We start from the raw sequence: 17,330 nt of genomic DNA on the forward strand, positions 1-17,330 counted from the left end.
TCACCTAGGGCACATAGCATTGCCAGTGAGGAGATGGGAAAGATCTCCCTGGGACCTGCTCTGCTCTATTTCTCCTTGCCTACAGGTACATGGCCCCGATACATTACTCTCCCTGCTGGCAAACACATGCATGTGTATTTCAACTTTGGGGTGCACACCTTAATGCAATAGGCTGCGCACACCTATGGGCGGTGTAGGTGGAAGCGGCGGTGGAGGAGGACCAGGGCCGGATTAACAGCATCATGGGCTTGGTGCTGAGGATTTTGAAGGGCCTTAAGGGCCGTGCCTTGCCATGCACCCAGAGGAGGAAGGGTGCAGCCATGCGTGCCTAATTCAACATGGGATGCTGTCTCTGAAGCCCATAAACACATCCATGCATCGCCAACTGTCCCTCCTTGTCCGGCCTTCACGCTGTGTGGGGAGGTTCTGAGGGTGCTGCCTGGGGAAGCGAGCATAGAAGCCAGACTTCTGTGTTTACAAGTGACAGAAGAGCGGTAACAGTGAATATGGCCAACCCGGGGCCTATATAAAAGGTAGGGGCCTGGAGCTGCAGCTCCAATAGCCCCTACATTAATCTGGCCCTGAGGAGGAGGACGAGGTAGCCAACACTGCTTCTTTTCAAAAATTTTAAATGAGGGTACACCCCAAAAGAGTGAGAAAGAGCAAAAATGGAACAATGGGTGGGTAAGGTCGGTATCCATTGCTATTCTGCATAAGGTACGGAAAAGTCCCGTGGGATCCATGCCTGGTTCATTTTAATGAACGTGAGCTTGTCCACATTGTCTCTGGACAGGCGGCTGCGCTTGTCTGTTATAACGCCCCCAGCCGTGCTAAATACCCGTTCAGATAATACACTGGCTGCAGGGCACGCCAGCACCTCCAAGGCGTAAAGGGCAAGCTCAAGCCATGTGCCCAATTTGGAGACCCAGAAGTTGAAGGGGGCAGACCCGTCATTCACTACATGTAGGCGTGTGCACACATACTGCTCCACCATGTTGGTAAAATGCTGCCTCCTGCTAAGACGTTCCATCTGAGCTGCTGGTGCTGCTGTTTGTTGTGGCGTGCTGACAAAGCTTTTCCACATTTCGGCCATGCTAACCCTGCCTTCTGAGGTGCTGGCGGTGCCCTGGTTGCGTTGGCGACCTCCTCCTCCTCCTCCTCTGCCTTGTGCTTCCACTGTGGCCCCGCTGTCAGATGGGAATGCCAGCAGCATGGCGTCTACCAGCGTGCGCTTGTACTCGCGCATCTTGCGATCGCGCTCCAGTGAGTGAATTAAGGACGGTACGTTGTCCTTGTAACGGGGATCCAGCAGCGTGGCCACCCAGTAATCAGCACAAGTTAGAATGTGGGCAACTCGGCGGTCGTTGTGGAGACACTGCAGCATGTAATCGCTCATGTGTGCCAGGCTGCCCAGAGGCAACGAAAGGCTGTCCTCTGTGGGAGGTGTATCGTCCGTGTCCTCTGTATCCCCCCAGCCACGCACCAGTGATGGCCATGAGCTGGCCTGGGTGCCACCCTGCTGTGAACATGGTTCCATCTCCTCCTCCAGCTCCTCCTCCTCCTCATCCTCCTCATCCTCCAGAACTGTGCCCCTGCTGGACAATTGCGTCCCTGGCGTTTGCGTGTGCAGGAACCCACCCTCGGAGCCCCTTGCGAATGACTGCCCTGAAAGCCTTGGAAATGTTACCTCTTCATCCTCCTCCTCCTCCTCATCCTGTGCCACATCCTCTTCCATCATCGCCCGAATTGTTTTTTCAAGGAGGCATAGAAGTGGGATAGTTAAGCTGAGAACGGCGTCATTGCCACTGGCCATGTTGGTGGAGTACTCAAAACAGCGCAACAAGGCACACAGGTCTCGCATGGAGGCCCAGTTAAATTAAATAGCGGAATAGAAAATATGATCCAAAAAAAGTGTATGTATATCACACGTACACAACCACACTGGGGCCCAATTACTATTGTTTGTACCCCTAAAAGGCTAGATGAGGAGTAGGGGGAGTATGGAACAGGCAGCACCCTCAAACCTTCAGAAGTATGAGATGAACCCCAACAACTTGGAAAGGTGGATCTCTCTCACACGTACCGACACAGACTATCCCGCAATTCAATTGATCCTCAAAGGTTTTTATTGAATAGCGGAATAGGAAATATGATCAAAAAAAGTGTATGTATCTCGCACGTACACAACCACACTAGGCCCCAATTACTATTGTTTGTACCCCTAAAAGGCTAGATGAGGAGTAGGGGGGGTATGGAACAGGCAGCACCCTCAAACCTTCAGAAGTATGAGATGAACCCCAACAACTTGGAAAGGTGGATCTCTCTCACACGTACCGACACAGACTATCCCCCAATTTAACTGATCCCCAAAGGTTTTTGATTAAATAGCGGAATAGAAAATATGATCCAAAAAAAGTGTATGTATATCACACGTACACAACCACACTAGGCCCCAATTACTATTGTTTGTACCCCTAAAAGGCTAGATGAGGAGTAGGGGGGGTATGGAACAGGCAGCACCCTCAAACCTTCAGAAGTATGAGATGAACCCCAACAACTTGGAAAGGTGGATCTCTCTCACACGTACCGACACAGACTATCCCCCAATTTAACTGATCCCCAAAGGTTTTTGATTAAATAGCGGAATAGAAAATATGATCCCAAAAAAGTGTATGTATATCACACGTACACAACCACACTGGGCCCCAATTACTATTGTTTGTACCCCTAAAAGGCTAGATGAGGAGTAGGGGGAGTATGGAACAGGCAGCACCCTCAAACCTTCAGAAGTATGAGATGAACCCCAACAACTTGGAAAGGTGGATCTCTCTCACACGTACCAACACAGACTATCCCCCAATTTAACTGATCCCCAAAGGTTTTTGATTAAATAGCGGAATAGAAAATATGATCCAAAAAAAGTGTATGTATATCACACGTACACAACCACACTAGGCCCCAATTACTATTGTTTGTACCCCTAAAAGGCTAGATGAGGAGTAGGGGGAGTATGGAACAGGCAGCACCCTCAAACCTTCAGAAGTATGAGATGAACCCCAACAACTTGGAAAGGTGGATCTCTCTCACACGTACCGACACAGACTATCCCGCAATTCAATTGATCCTCAAAGGTTTTTATTGAATAGCGGAATAGGAAATATGATCAAAAAAAGTGTATGTATCTCGCACGTACACAACCACACTAGGCCCCAATTACTATTGTTTGTACCCCTAAAAGGCTAGATGAGGAGTAGGGGGGGTATGGAACAGGCAGCACCCTCAAACCTTCAGAAGTATGAGATGAACCCCAACAACTTGGAAAGGTGGATCTCTCTCACACGTACCAACACAGACTATCCCCCAATTTAACTGATCCCCAAAGGTTTTTGATTAAATAGCGGAATAGAAAATATGATCCCAAAAAAGTGTATGTATATCACACGTACACAACCACACTAGGCCCCAATTACTATTGTTTGTACCCCTAAAAGGCTAGGAGTAGGGGGAGTATGGAACAGGCAGCACCCTCAAACCTTCAGAAGTATGAGATGAACCCCAACAACTTGGAAAGGTGGATCTCTCTCACACGTACCAACACAGACTATCCCCCAATTTAACTGATCCCCAAAGGTTTTTGATTAAATAGCGGAATAGAAAATATGATCCCAAAAAAGTGTATGTATATCACACGTACACAACCACACTAGGCCCCAATTACTATTGTTTGTACCCCTAAAAGGCTAGGAGTAGGGGGAGTATGGAACAGGCAGCACCCTCAAACCTTCAGAAGTATGAGATGAACCCCAACAACTTGGAAAGGTGGATCTCTCTCACACGTACCAACACAGACTATCCCCCAATTTAACTGATCCCCAAAGGTTTTTGATTAAATAGCGGAATAGAAAATATGATCCCAAAAAAGTGTATGTATATCACACGTACACAACCACACTAGGCCCCAATTACTATTGTTTGTACCCCTAAAAGGCTAGGAGTAGGGGGAGTATGGAACAGGCAGCACCCTCAAACCTTCAGAAGTATGAGATGAACCCCAACAACTTGGAAAGGTGGATCTCTCTCACACGTACCAACACAGACTATCCCCCAATTTAACTGATCCCCAAAGGTTTTTGATTAAATAGCGGAATAGAAAATATGATCCCAAAAAAGTGTATGTATATCACACGTACACAACCACACTAGGCCCCAATTACTATTGTTTGTACCCCTAAAAGGCTAGGAGTAGGGGGAGTATGGAACAGGCAGCACCCTCAAACCTTCAGAAGTATGAGATGAACCCCAACAACTTGGAAAGGTGGATCTCTCTCACACGTACCAACACAGACTATCCCCCAATTTAACTGATCCCCAAAGGTTTTTGATTAAATAGCGGAATAGAAAATATGATCCCAAAAAAGTGTATGTATATCACACGTACACAACCACACTAGGCCCCAATTACTATTGTTTGTACCCCTAAAAGGCTAGGAGTAGGGGGGAGTATGGAACAGGCAGCACCCTCAAACCTTCAGAAGTATGAGATGAACCCCAACAACTTGGAAAGGTGGATCTCTCTCACACGTACCAACACAGACTATCCCCCAATTTAACTGATCCCCAAAGGTTTTTGATTAAATAGCGGAATAGAAAATATGATCCCAAAAAAGTGTATGTATATCACACGTACACAACCACACTAGGCCCCAATTACTATTGTTTGTACCCCTAAAAGGCTAGGAGTAGGGGGAGTATGGAACAGGCAGCACCCTCAAACCTTCAGAAGTATGAGATGAACCCCAACAACTTGGAAAGGTGGATCTCTCTCACACGTACCAACACAGACTATCCCCCAATTTAACTGATCCCCAAAGGTTTTTGATTAAATAGCGGAATAGAAAATATGATCCCAAAAAAGTGTATGTATATCACACGTACACAACCACACTAGGCCCCAATTACTATTGTTTGTACCCCTAAAAGGCTAGGAGTAGGGGGAGTATGGAACAGGCAGCACCCTCAAACCTTCAGAAGTATGAGATGAACCCCAACAACTTGGAAAGGTGGATCTCTCTCACACGTACCAACACAGACTATCCCCCAATTTAACTGATCCCCAAAGGTTTTTGATTAAATAGCGGAATAGAAAATATGATCCCAAAAAAGTGTATGTATATCACACGTACACAACCACACTAGGCCCCAATTACTATTGTTTGTACCCCTAAAAGGCTAGATGAGGAGTAGGGGGAGTATGGAACAGGCAGCACCCTCAAACCTTCAGAAGTATGAGATTGTGTTCACTGTACCCCACAAAGATTGAGTTCACTGCACCCCACAATGATTGTGTTCACTGCACCCCACAAAGATTGTGTTCACTGCACCTCACAAAGATTGTGTTCACTGTACCCCCCAAAGATTGTGTTCACTGCACCCCACAAAGATTCTGTTCACTGTACCCCACAAAGATTGTGTTCACTGCACCCCAAAAAGATTGTGTTCACTGCACCCCAAAAAGGATGTTGTTCACTGCACCCCAAAAAGGATGTTGTTCACTCCACCCCAAAAAGATTGTGTTCACTGCACCCCACAAAGATTGTGTTCACTGCACCCCAAAAAGATTGTGTTCACTGCACCCCAAAAATGATTTTGTTCACTGCACCCCAAAAAGGATTTTGTTCACTGCACCCCAAAAAGGATGTTGTTCACTCCACCCCAAAAAGATTGTGTTCACTGCACCCCACAAAGGATTTTGTTCACTGCACCCCAAAAAGATTGTGTTCACTGCACCCCAAAAAGGATGTTGTTCACTGCACCCCAAAAAGGATTTTGTTCACTGCACCCCAAAAAGATTGTGTTCACTGCACCCCACAAAGGATTTTGTTCACTGCACCCCACAAAGATTGTGTTCACTGCACACCAAAAAGGATTGTGTTCACTGCACCCCAAAAAGATTTTGTTCACTGCACCCCAAAAAGATTGTGTTCACTGCAGCCCAAAAAGATTGTGTTCACTGCAGCCCAAAAAGATTGTGTTCACTGCAGCCCAAAAAGATTGTGTTCACTGCAGCCCAAAAAGATTGTGTTCACTGCAGCTCACACACAGAAAAATGGATGTGGATCACTGACACCTGCCTATCTCCAATCCCACACCACACAGCAATATCGATTGTAGTTTGTAGAACACAGTTTCCCTAAAATTCAGCAGACTCTATCCCTAACAGGATTGAGAAGAGATCGTAGATCAGGATTGAGTGCAGATTCACCCCACCCCCCACACAGCAATATCGATTGTAGTTTGTAGAAGACACTGACCCTATAATTCAGCAGACTCTATCCCTAAAATGCCTACAACTCGCCCTGCCTAAACACTCCGACCTGTCCCTCAATTCTATCCGGACACAAATGGTTTTTTCCTGCCTATCTTTCCCTAATCAGCAGCCAGCACGTTGATGTGTGCTCTGTCCCTGAATCTAAGCAGCATAATGACGCCGCTGCGGCTGCCTCGAACTTATAAAGACTTGGTCACATGCTTCAGACGGCCAATCACAGCTACTGAGACATTTGCAGGCATGGCTGGGATGGCTTAAGGCACACCAGTTAAACGATTGTTGATTGGCTGTTGAAAGCCCGCCATGAAAAGAGCGCCAAAGCATGCAAAACCCGGAAATAAAACGACCGAACACGGATTTTTACCCGAACATACAGTAAAGTGTCCGTGTCCGTGTTCGGGTACAAAAAATCCAATTATTCGGTACGAACACGAATAATACAGTCCGTGTTCGCTCAACACTAGTTATGAGTTAACCATTCAGGTCAGGTCAGTTCAGCGCTTTGTGTAGGGAATTTGTGATTCTGTGCTTTAGTAAGTGCTGTCAAAGTAAATTATAACATTCGCTATAATTTTTTACAATTTAAATGTTAGTGGGATTTTGTCTTCCCTTGCAAAAAAGTTGAGGTTCACCAGAGTTTTTGCAGGAGAAGACATAGGAGGTGATTTACTAAAACTGGTGCACACAGAATTTGGTGAAGCTGTGCATTGTAACCAATCAGCATCTAACTTTAGCTTGTTCAATAAAGCTTTGACAGGTTCTGTGTACCAGTTTTAATAAATCTCCCACATAGTGTCTTCATTTTTATTTAATGTAATATGGATGTCTGAGTATCTGCAATGGATTGAATACTGATCTGTGCAACTTGGTGCACTCACACGTCTTTTAATAAGTAATCACTTGTATAACTATTTTCCATATATGCAGAGAAAACATTACCAGTCCTTCGCGTTGATTCCTCACTTTCTGTAGAAGACGTAATCCGGGTTTGTTAGCTGCCGCTGACAATATGGTTTTGAAAAGTTTAGGTGTGTCTTGTTTTGGGGGTATGAGGAGAGCAAAGCCCCTGTGTATAACTGCCGTTTGTGCTGGTTTCCCCTTCTCCTTCAGCAATTTCCTGTACATAGGAATAATGGCACATTAGAATAAGGTAAGTAATTAAATTATTTCTATAGGAAGCATATATACAGAATCTAAAATGAATAATGCACCGACATGATCAGAATTTCGAAGTAGGATTAATACATGTTATTGATAAAGATGTCACAATAGTTTTCATTAGATTAAAAATGGTGGAAAAAAGGCAGCATTGATATACCTAAGCAGCTTCCCCCCAAACATATACTGTAAGGCTGGACATAGATACAGTAAAACCTTGGATTGCGAGCATAATTCGTTCTGGAAACATGCTTGTAATCCAAAGCACTCTTATATCAAAGCAAATTTCCCCATAAGAAATAATGGAAACTCAGATGATTCGTTCCACAACCATTTATTCACAAGTCCTTCAGTTTATAGTCCATATAAAAAGATTATAGCATTGCGATAGGTTATATAACCATAAAATGTCCATCCACAAATATCTGCTTCCACAAGGGGATTGGAAGCAAAATCCAGCAGGAGCTACAGAGTATCAAAGGGAAGAGAGGTGCCTCTAAGTGTAGCAATATGATTCCATTTAATGAAGGTACAACATTTACAGTAGCAACTCACATAGATGTGCCTGTTTTATTCATCAACCAAGTATGCAGGCATCCGGGGTAAAGCGGTCCACATAGACTAACTTCTGCACCTCCGGCTGCCAGTCTGTAATCCTGACCGGGAAGACCACTCTGGAGTAAAGCGATCTGAAAGCGAGGGGGAGCATGGAAGGGATGACGTAGATGGCGGTGGGGAGGATGGTCTATGTGGACAGCTTCAGCCTGGATGCCTGCATCCTTAGATGTGCCTGTTCCAATCATCAACCATGTGAGTTGCTAAATGTTGTACCTTCATTAAATTTAACCATATTGCTACACTTAGAGGTGCCTCTCTTCTCTTTTATACTCAGCTGTGACTTGAGGCTACTTGTATATCAAGACATCGCTTGTATATCAAGTCAAAATATATTTGAAAATTTTGCTTGTCTTGCAAAGCGCTCTTAAACCAAGTTACTCTCAAACCAAGGTTTTACTGTAATTTGAATCTCGGCTGGTTCAGCAGGAATTGTCAAAGTTTCAGATCATGTATGGGCAAGCTAAATGCACCAAATTAGTCGATTGATCAACTTGGGTACAACCAGCCTGCTGGATTTTGCTAGCATTTATCACTGTCCCCTGCCCCCTCCCGCTGGGAGAATACAATGGCTCTGTTGGAGGGATTCCCCTGTCAACACTGTCTGTGTTAATGGGGAATCAAGAAATGTCTTTACTGTAGCCCGTGGTTGCAGGAAAGAAGGTAACTCTGTGTATAGGCAGCTTAAGGTTAATTGGCTTCTACCCAAACTGGCCCAGGAATGTGTATTTGTGTGCTTGTATGACTGCTGTATAGAAGTTAGTGTGTAAGCTTCTCTGGCGTAGAAAAGATTGTCAATGGTCTGCTCTGTAAATCACAAATTAATAATTATAGGAAAAAAGATGCATTTCAGGGAGTTTTGAGACTCCTTCTCTGTAAACTCAAAAATATTGGACTTCAGATAACTTTAAATGTACTCATTCGTAAATCCTAGCAATAAACTTTTCTATTTGTTCCATTTTGGTCTGTGAGGCATTTCATTGAGCACATTCTGCTATATCTGTTTTATATGTAGTACTGCCCCCTAGAGGACAGCTGGATTGTTCACCTTTCCGGGGTCCCTCTGGGTTACAGTTAACAACAGCATGCAGAAACCTAACACTTTACTTTTCCGGCTCAGTCAATGAACAGTCTAGGGGTTTTGGTTGTTTTTGTTGTTTTATTATAAATAGGGATAGAAGAACTGAAGAGTGGGATACTCCGGAACTTGAACTATTCACAATCCTGAGGACTTCTATCTGAAGATGCAGCCAGGCTGCACATTTCACCTATCCACTAGATGAATTGTAGATGTTGAGACTCTGAACAAAAGACTTGGTTGCACACTATCTTCAGGGTCCTCGTGTAGCACCCCTTTCACTTCACAAGCTGACACCCATCCTCTGACTATTCTACTCTGAGGTGGCCCCCTTCCTGGTCAGGCCCTTAGACACGATCCCCTGTACTCACGATACTGTTTTTTCCAGGTTCTTCAGTGTCTCAACCCCTCTAGTCAGCTCTCCTGGACCTCTGGTTTCAGCTCCTTCCTTCCGGCTCACCAGGCCGACTGCCTGTGACCATACACCAACTGCTGTAGAAGAGGAGGCAGCTGCCGCCACCCTCCTTCCCGGACTCTGCTCACGAGCCAAAGACCCCGATCACAAGTGCTCCTGGCTTTTATACCACACCCCACAATGCACCCAGATAGCAGTCTGTGCCAATCACTGGGGCTGTATCAAAGCATGTGTACCCATTGGTCAGGTTTTCTCCACTGTCCAATATGCCTCTCTATTGGACCAGCGTGAAACACTCCCCTAGACCAGATGAATCACACACTGAGCACCATGAGCAGACCTAACTCACAGATCCTGCTCCCTGTTAAGCACAGCGCAATAAAGAATTTACCTGCTGCTCCTCTGATAGGCAGACAGAGCCAATACTATTCTCACTCTCTAGCACCTACCTAGGAGGGTGCTACATATATGTGCAAAATATATGCCTTGATCTTGACAGAATTTCAGAGCTGTCCTGTGCACACTTCCTGTGTTATCTCTAAGAGTCTATTTAGTCATTTCAATTCTTATTTTGGGGCTGCAATTCATTTAGTGCCAGTGCTTTAGAGTGGAAAAGATGCTTTGATCTGAACTGAGTAGTTAGGCAAAAGACAATTGGGCTGACACCATTCAGTCCACAAAATTGTTGCTATATTGTCAGCCCACAATAGGAAATTAGGAGTGCAGTTCTGTCCGACCAAGACATCTTTAACTACCTCCCACCCGGGCCATTGCAGATATACGGCCGGGCGGGAGTCTCATCTTTCTGAATGGACGTTCCGGAATGTCCTTCAGAAGGAAAGAGACCACCCCCCCTGCGGGCACGCGCAGCGGCGCGATCTCGATGTGCCTGTGTCCCTCGGACACAGAGCAACATCATTCGGCAGGAGGGCCCTGTGATTGGCCCTCCTGATCACATGACGGCTGTGTCCAATCACAGCCGTCATGTAATGTAAATAGAGCCGTTGTAACGGCTTCGATCTCTTCTCCTCCTGACAGATCCTGTCAGTGAGGAGAAGAGGGATGATCGGTGCTGCTGCGGGGGTGATCAGTGAGTATTTCTAATTACTCACTGATCACAGGGGGGGTCTGTGCTGGTAATCAGAACATTGATTACCAGTGCAGCCCTGGGGGGGGGGGGGGTGCCACTAAGCCACCAGGGATGCCCACGCATGACCACCAGGGATGCCCACTATGGCCACCAGGGATGGCAAGCAGGGCTCAGAGAGCCCCCCAGTGCCCTCCCTATCAGTGTTGCCCACCAATGCCATCTGTCAGTGCTGCCCACCAGTGCCGTTATTGCCATCTATCAGTGCCGCCCACCAGTGCCCATTATTGCCCACCAGTGCTGCCTATCAGTGCCCATCAGTGCCCCCCATCAGTGCCGATCAGTGCCACCCATCAGTGCCGATCATTGCCGCCCAACAGTGCCACCTATCAGTGCCCATCAGTGCCGCCAATCAGTGCCCATCAGTGCTGCCTATCAGTGCCCATCAGCGCTGCCTATCAGTGCCCACCAATGCTGCATATCAGTGCTATCTATCAGTGCCACATATCAGTGCCCATCAGTGCTGCATATCAGTGCTACCTATCAGTGCTGCATATCAGTGCCACCCCATCAGTGCCACCCCATCAGTGTCTCCTCATCAGTGCCTGTCAGTGCGGCATCATCAGTGCTCATCAGTGCAGGAAAAAACTTATCTATTTACAAAATTTTATAACCTAAACAAAAAAACTTTTTTTTTTTTCAAACTTTTCAGTCTTTTTTTATTTGTGCACCAAAAAAGAAAAAAAAAATGACGGCGATCAAATACCACCAAAAGAAAGCTCTATTTGTGGGGAAAAAATGACACAAATTTGGTTTAGGTACAGCGTTGCATGACCGCGCAATTGTCATTCAAATTGCAACAGCGCTAAAAGCTGAAAATTGGTCTGAGAAGGAAGGGGGTTTAAGTGCCCAGTATTGAGGTGGTTAAAGAGTAAAAATATAGGAAAATGTGCATGTATTGTAGAAATGTACTGAGTATATTTTTTAAAACATTTTGCCTTGACATATGACTTATAGCAGGGCAAATCAGGACGAAGCAACAGATGTTGGCCAAACAAGCTACATATTCCTACATTTCCTTTGCTATTCTGACCCCTTGACTCAGCACCCAGGAGAAAAGAGTGGAAGTTCTAACTTTCATCTTTCACAAAGTAACCTCCAACTTTGAGCAGAGGACTCTTTCCCATCCGGATTTGACAACACATTTGGTGCCTGAGCAATGCCAAACACCAGAGGTTTCATGTGAGAGAGAGTCACATGTTCCACCATACCTTACAAGTAGGAGCATTTTTCTTTGTTCTTCGTAATGGTGAATATGTGCTGCCAGTGGGGCAGGCAGTAAAGCAAACCTATTGTTTTGCTCTGCATTGGCAAATTACAGGTTTGCTTTAAAGCTGCATTAACAGTATTGATAAAAATAAAAGGATGAACAAAGGATAACAAAACAGCATTAGGCCCCTTTCACACAGGCGGACCATTCAGATCCCCCTGTCAGTTTTTTTGGCGGATCTGAACGGAAACCCCATGCATCTCTATGGGGCATTGGATGTCAGCGGAGACATGTCCGCTGACATCTGATCTGATCCGATCCGTCAAATCTGGACGGATGGAAACCCTATTTTCTATCCGTCCAGCGGATCGGATGGGATCGGATGAGAACGGACAGATTGTCCATTCCCATCCGATTCTCCTATAGGGAACAGCGGGGACATTACAGCTGTCTGCTGCATCCTTAAGCGTGAGTTTCTACAAGCCCTTTGGGTAATTCTCCTTCACATACTGCACTAAGAGGTTCGTTTTTCTTCTCCCCTTTGTACCCAGATGGGACCCATCGGTCCGTAAGGACAAGCTGGGAAAAGGTTTGAGGAATTTTTTATACCCTATTCGGCTCCTACTCACACCACTAGTGATATAGGGTAAGTGCGACCTCTGGTGGCTGTTTTGGAGATATACCACAGAGAAGGTATATATTAGTATTCTCATTGCTTTTATCTTAATAATTACCTTTTTAACACATTGCTCACGATAATATTAATTTTACTACTATTTATTGGAAAGTAATTCACCACAATATTTATTATTTATAATCACCATATTTTAGACACACTCAAGTGATTGGTTTTAAATCGTCCTTTTTAGCCAGTGACTTGGAATCTGTCACAGGCACATACATTTGCACATGGTATGTTTGCACTATATACTATGCACTAAGCACTTTCTTCCTCTATTTCTCACCCGCATCTTGCACATGCGCTAGGTAGCGCCGTTCCCAACTTCTCACCCCCACACTATATATTCTAGCCCCTAAGTCTCTTAGGGGTCGGTTGGTGGCTGCAACCTAATTAACCTCAAAAAGCCTGGTAGTTCTTATCCATAGCGCTGGTTTCCACCCTTTCCCCTATCACAGCTGCCACCCGCCTGCTCAGCGGGGGATTGGCGGATCGATCCCCCGCTGAGAAAAACTGAGTCCGCCTGACGGACTCCCTGTGTGAAAGGGGCCTTAGAACCATTTGAATCTGGTTATACGTTACAATTCAATATTTATCTCAATCTCTTATAACCCATGGTATCTGGATTCTCCTGCACACGTCTCCTAGGTGATTCTAGATCTTCCTCCAGTGGCAATACACTGTAAAACCTTGTAATGTAGATGAATGAAACTTGTAACGGGATAGTGGGGACTCCCTTGAAATAGGATGTAGGTGGCTGAACCTGTGAACTTCATCAAAAGTATTTTTCAATAGAGGAGAAGGAAATAGGAATTAGTGAGTCATCACAATAATGGACTGACATTTTAATTTTTCAGCATGAATATTAATGTAAATGGATGCCAGATACAGCATATGTTATGTTTAAATGATTTTGGGCCCTAAAAGCCTAGAACTAGCATCTTAATAGTCTAATTAATTTTTGTCAAATGTTAATCTTTGTGTTAATAATCATAGTGTTTTAAATTCACAACCTAATATCACTATGTGGATCTTTAAATCTTTTACTCTGTGTTTCTGTATTCTTTGTACATGGGATTCCTAATGCCATTGAACTGGCATTCAAGGTGCAGTGAGATTGAAGGTGAGATTACAAATATTGATCCGAGCTTACTAAAGGAGATGGTGTGTGAAAGATTCAATCCATTCCCTTCCAACAAAAGTGAGCAATTTATGGGTGATCATTGGTACATGTCCACATCAAAATAAAAGACCTGTACTTCCTATGATACAAATACACTATAAATGACAGTAGCATCAATTCACAAAAATGAATGATATATTTTACTTTCATTCATTATTTTATCTCATGATTTATTTTATATTAAAATATTAAATTCACAAAATCAAAATATTAGATTGTTAGGAATTGTTATTTTTTATGAATATTTTACTCTTGAAAGTGTCTATTTCTCATTGATTTGTAGTTTAGAAATTGTTATTTTATTTGCAAAGATAAAGCCTAACTCTGTGCATTTTTTTTTTTAAAACAAAGGGGCTCAGCCTGTGTTTAACTACTTTACTGCTGCCGTAGGTCTAAAAACGATGAGTAATGGTTAGTGATGAATGGTTGTTTATCCAGTGTCATTTCAAAATGGCACTGTATTAAGCACCTTTGAAAAAGCCATTCTGCCAGTTAATGCCCATGAACCGAGTAATCCAAGGATGATTTGGTTCATAGACACTGTGTACAGTGCCATTCCGAAGGGGTCTGTATCTTAGAATTGCTGTGATTGGTCATAGAAGGATCAATCACAGCGATCACAAATGTAAATAATGTAGTGTTGACATCTATGAGTTCTCCCCTTCCTTTACAACTCATTCACTAGTTACTGAAGGACTGTGCACACCATGGCAGCAGCAGCTGCAAATAAAGTTTAAACCTTTCATCTCCCTTCTCTTATACACTACTGATCTTCAGCCTGTCTCTGTGTGATCTGCATCTCCCTTTTCCTGCACATCTGCACTTTAACCACCAAATCTCCATCCTGCCACTGTATATGACTTGTACAATAACCCCTTCACCCCCACCTCCCTCTGTATATACCTGTATGCACTGTATATAGTGCATCACTACCTAGATTCAATACCAACATTTCCAAAAAAATGGTGGCCAAAAAATGAGATCACCTTGGAATGTTTACTTTCCACAAAGGGGGGCATTATGAAGGTGTTTGTACTGTTATGAGGGTTTTATTCAAAATGTTTGGTCATTTTTGCTTTATATTGTAAAAAATAAAAATAACTCAGTGGTTGCTAAACATTACCAAACAAAACTCCATTTGTCAAAAAAAAAAAAAAAGATATAAAATGTATTTGGTATATTGCTGTAATTTGTTAGTCAAAGTATCACAGCACTGGAAACTGAAAAATGGCTACATAATAAAGGGGTTTTAGAGGCTATTAGAAATAAAAAAGTCTGGCTGCAACACTTACAGCAAAACGTACAGCCTCTCTGGTGCTGTAATCCAGAATACTGTACCTCTTTTCCACCACAAGATGCCCTCAGTCTTCTGAGAGGCATAATTCAACCCATTAGATTGAGGACATAATGTGAGTTCCCCCCTGAGGGGGCAGCATCATAGCACTTTCTCCAGTTTTAAGATTCTATTCAAGTATACATTCTCAACTCAAAAAAGAACCTTCCATTGCACTTATCCTCCAGCACATATCCAAATTTCTTTAATTTTTTTGCTGCTGTGATCTGACTTTCTGTGAGAGGGTGGCTATATTTGTTCTCCAAGGTCCCAGTGTGGGAACCTAGCCACCCTCTCTTGCTTGCTCCAAAAATGGACTAGGGGCTATGGAATATAGACTATGGAATTTCTAAGGTGCATAGAGCATACAGAATTATGTGAAAATTGGTAATAAAACTTACACATGATAAATGTAGCAAATCTGTGCAATAATACAAAAAAAAAAAAAATGTGATATTTAACATGCAAATGGTGCATGTGATAATTACACACTCAGCTTCACCATGCGCAGAGATTTTCACAGTTCACAGGACAATGTTCTAAGCACCAGCAGACTGAGAGTAATTGTCACTGGAGCAGGTTAACTGAGCTGTTAACCCTTGTTGCACACATACACAGTAGCTGCCAGCATGTGTTCTAACAGAAACATACACCTTTCATAGCGTCAGCTGTTGTAATTCTGACCAATGAAATGCCTTTATCACTCACTGCAATGTCCAGACAGGAATATAACAGAATTTTACACCTTGGAAGCTCCTTCAAAGTCCTTCATTTCTAGTTAAAGCATTCAGAGGTTCAGCTTAACAATTTTAAACATCATTTGGTGCAAGAAAGTATTACAGAAAAGATCTTACAAAACAGATGAAAGCAACAGTAAAATAAAAAGGTATTTCAAAGTGGAAAAAATACCTAAAGAGGAGCTCCAGACTCCTTCAGAAACAATTAAAAGTCACTGGCTACAAATCCTGTAGCGGCTGACTTTTATTATTAGGGCACTTACCTGTCCATGGATCCCGTGGTGTCTTCACCCTAGCCAATTTTTCATCAATGCCATTGCTTGTAAGGGAAACTGGCAGTGAAGCCTTGCTTTGTTAATGGGAAGCAGGACGGGGGCCGAACTTTAGGTACCTGTCAAGACCAGGTACCCACTCCCCCCAAATGGTGCCAAATGTGGCACTGTGGGGGGGGGGGGGGAGAGAGGCAGATAAGTGGAGCTTCCCCCTTTGGGAGTCCACCTGGTCTTTGGCTCAGTGCAGACTTTGGATCATTTGCAGAGTAGAGTTGGCAATACATTATACAACTTTCTTGTTCGATTTCTTTTAGATTTACCTTCAACTATGAAGTGCAAGGGCCTGCCTGATTGCATACAAATTGAAAGTATTTAGGTTTGACCTCAAATTATATGGTTTTGGTAAATCGAAAAGAAAATAGTATAATGTATTACCAGCTTAAATCACATCTGAAGTTTGCAAGATTAATTGGCCATTAGAAACATGACTCTTAGTATTCTTGGTGGTTTCAGTGTCAAACAAAAGTTTGGAGCTGCTAATGCAACAACTTTTTCTTATGCCTTGAGAGGGGGGTTGCAAATCTAGCTTCATCCAATCAAATGGTCCAAAAGTGTGATGGAAAATATTTTTTATTATACTCATCAGACATTTAATGCAAACTATCCTGGGTACCTCTATTATTTCATATGACAAGGTTTCACAATCCAGCAACCTGCATATTATGTAGCAGAGTAAAATTACAATTTGGTAGATACCAAATGTGATAAATATCTGATGTAGGTTTCTCTTAGGAGACCTAATGTGTCTTATTATCCTTCTAAACGTTGTAAATTAGACATTTTAGGTATCTTCTTTTTAATTAGTGTAGACACTTTTTTAAGAAGGTAATTCCGTTATAGTAGGAGTTATGGAATATTAATTAGAGATGGCTCTGAAATTTTAGTTTAAAGAACAAAAACCTGACTCACATACTGTATGTGTAGTGCAAAAAAAGGTTCTCTAAACTGTTTATGACAGGGCCCCCTCAGCAGTCCTTTGAAGACCCTGGCTAGTGGAAGTTAATGATATTTCTGCTTTCTATATAGCTTCTCTGCTTTTTGTTAAAAATATCTGGCTTAAGCAAGGCCTTTTAAACATAGACATGATATTTAAATCCAACTGTTTTTGTTACTGA

At 43.4% G+C, this 17,330-nt stretch overlaps 1 protein-coding gene across 1 annotated transcript in view; it reads right to left on the bottom strand.

Annotated features, from left to right (window-relative positions):
* The window catches only part of CNGB3 (cyclic nucleotide gated channel subunit beta 3), a gene marked incomplete at its 5' end in the record, with an annotated part of 244,413 nt that overhangs the window by 25,167 nt on the left and 201,916 nt on the right, over positions 1–17,330 (bottom strand). Inside the window, one exon of the mRNA XM_082259003.1 lies at positions 7,268–7,445. Within this exon, the coding sequence (XP_082115129.1) occupies positions 7,268–7,445 (178 nt within the window). The remainder of the gene's footprint in view (positions 1–7,267; positions 7,446–17,330) is intronic.

The sequence above is a fragment of the Pelophylax lessonae genome, assembly GCF_965119305.1.
Source record: "Pelophylax lessonae genome assembly, chromosome: 5".
Taxonomy (NCBI): Eukaryota; Metazoa; Chordata; class Amphibia; order Anura; family Ranidae; genus Pelophylax; species Pelophylax lessonae.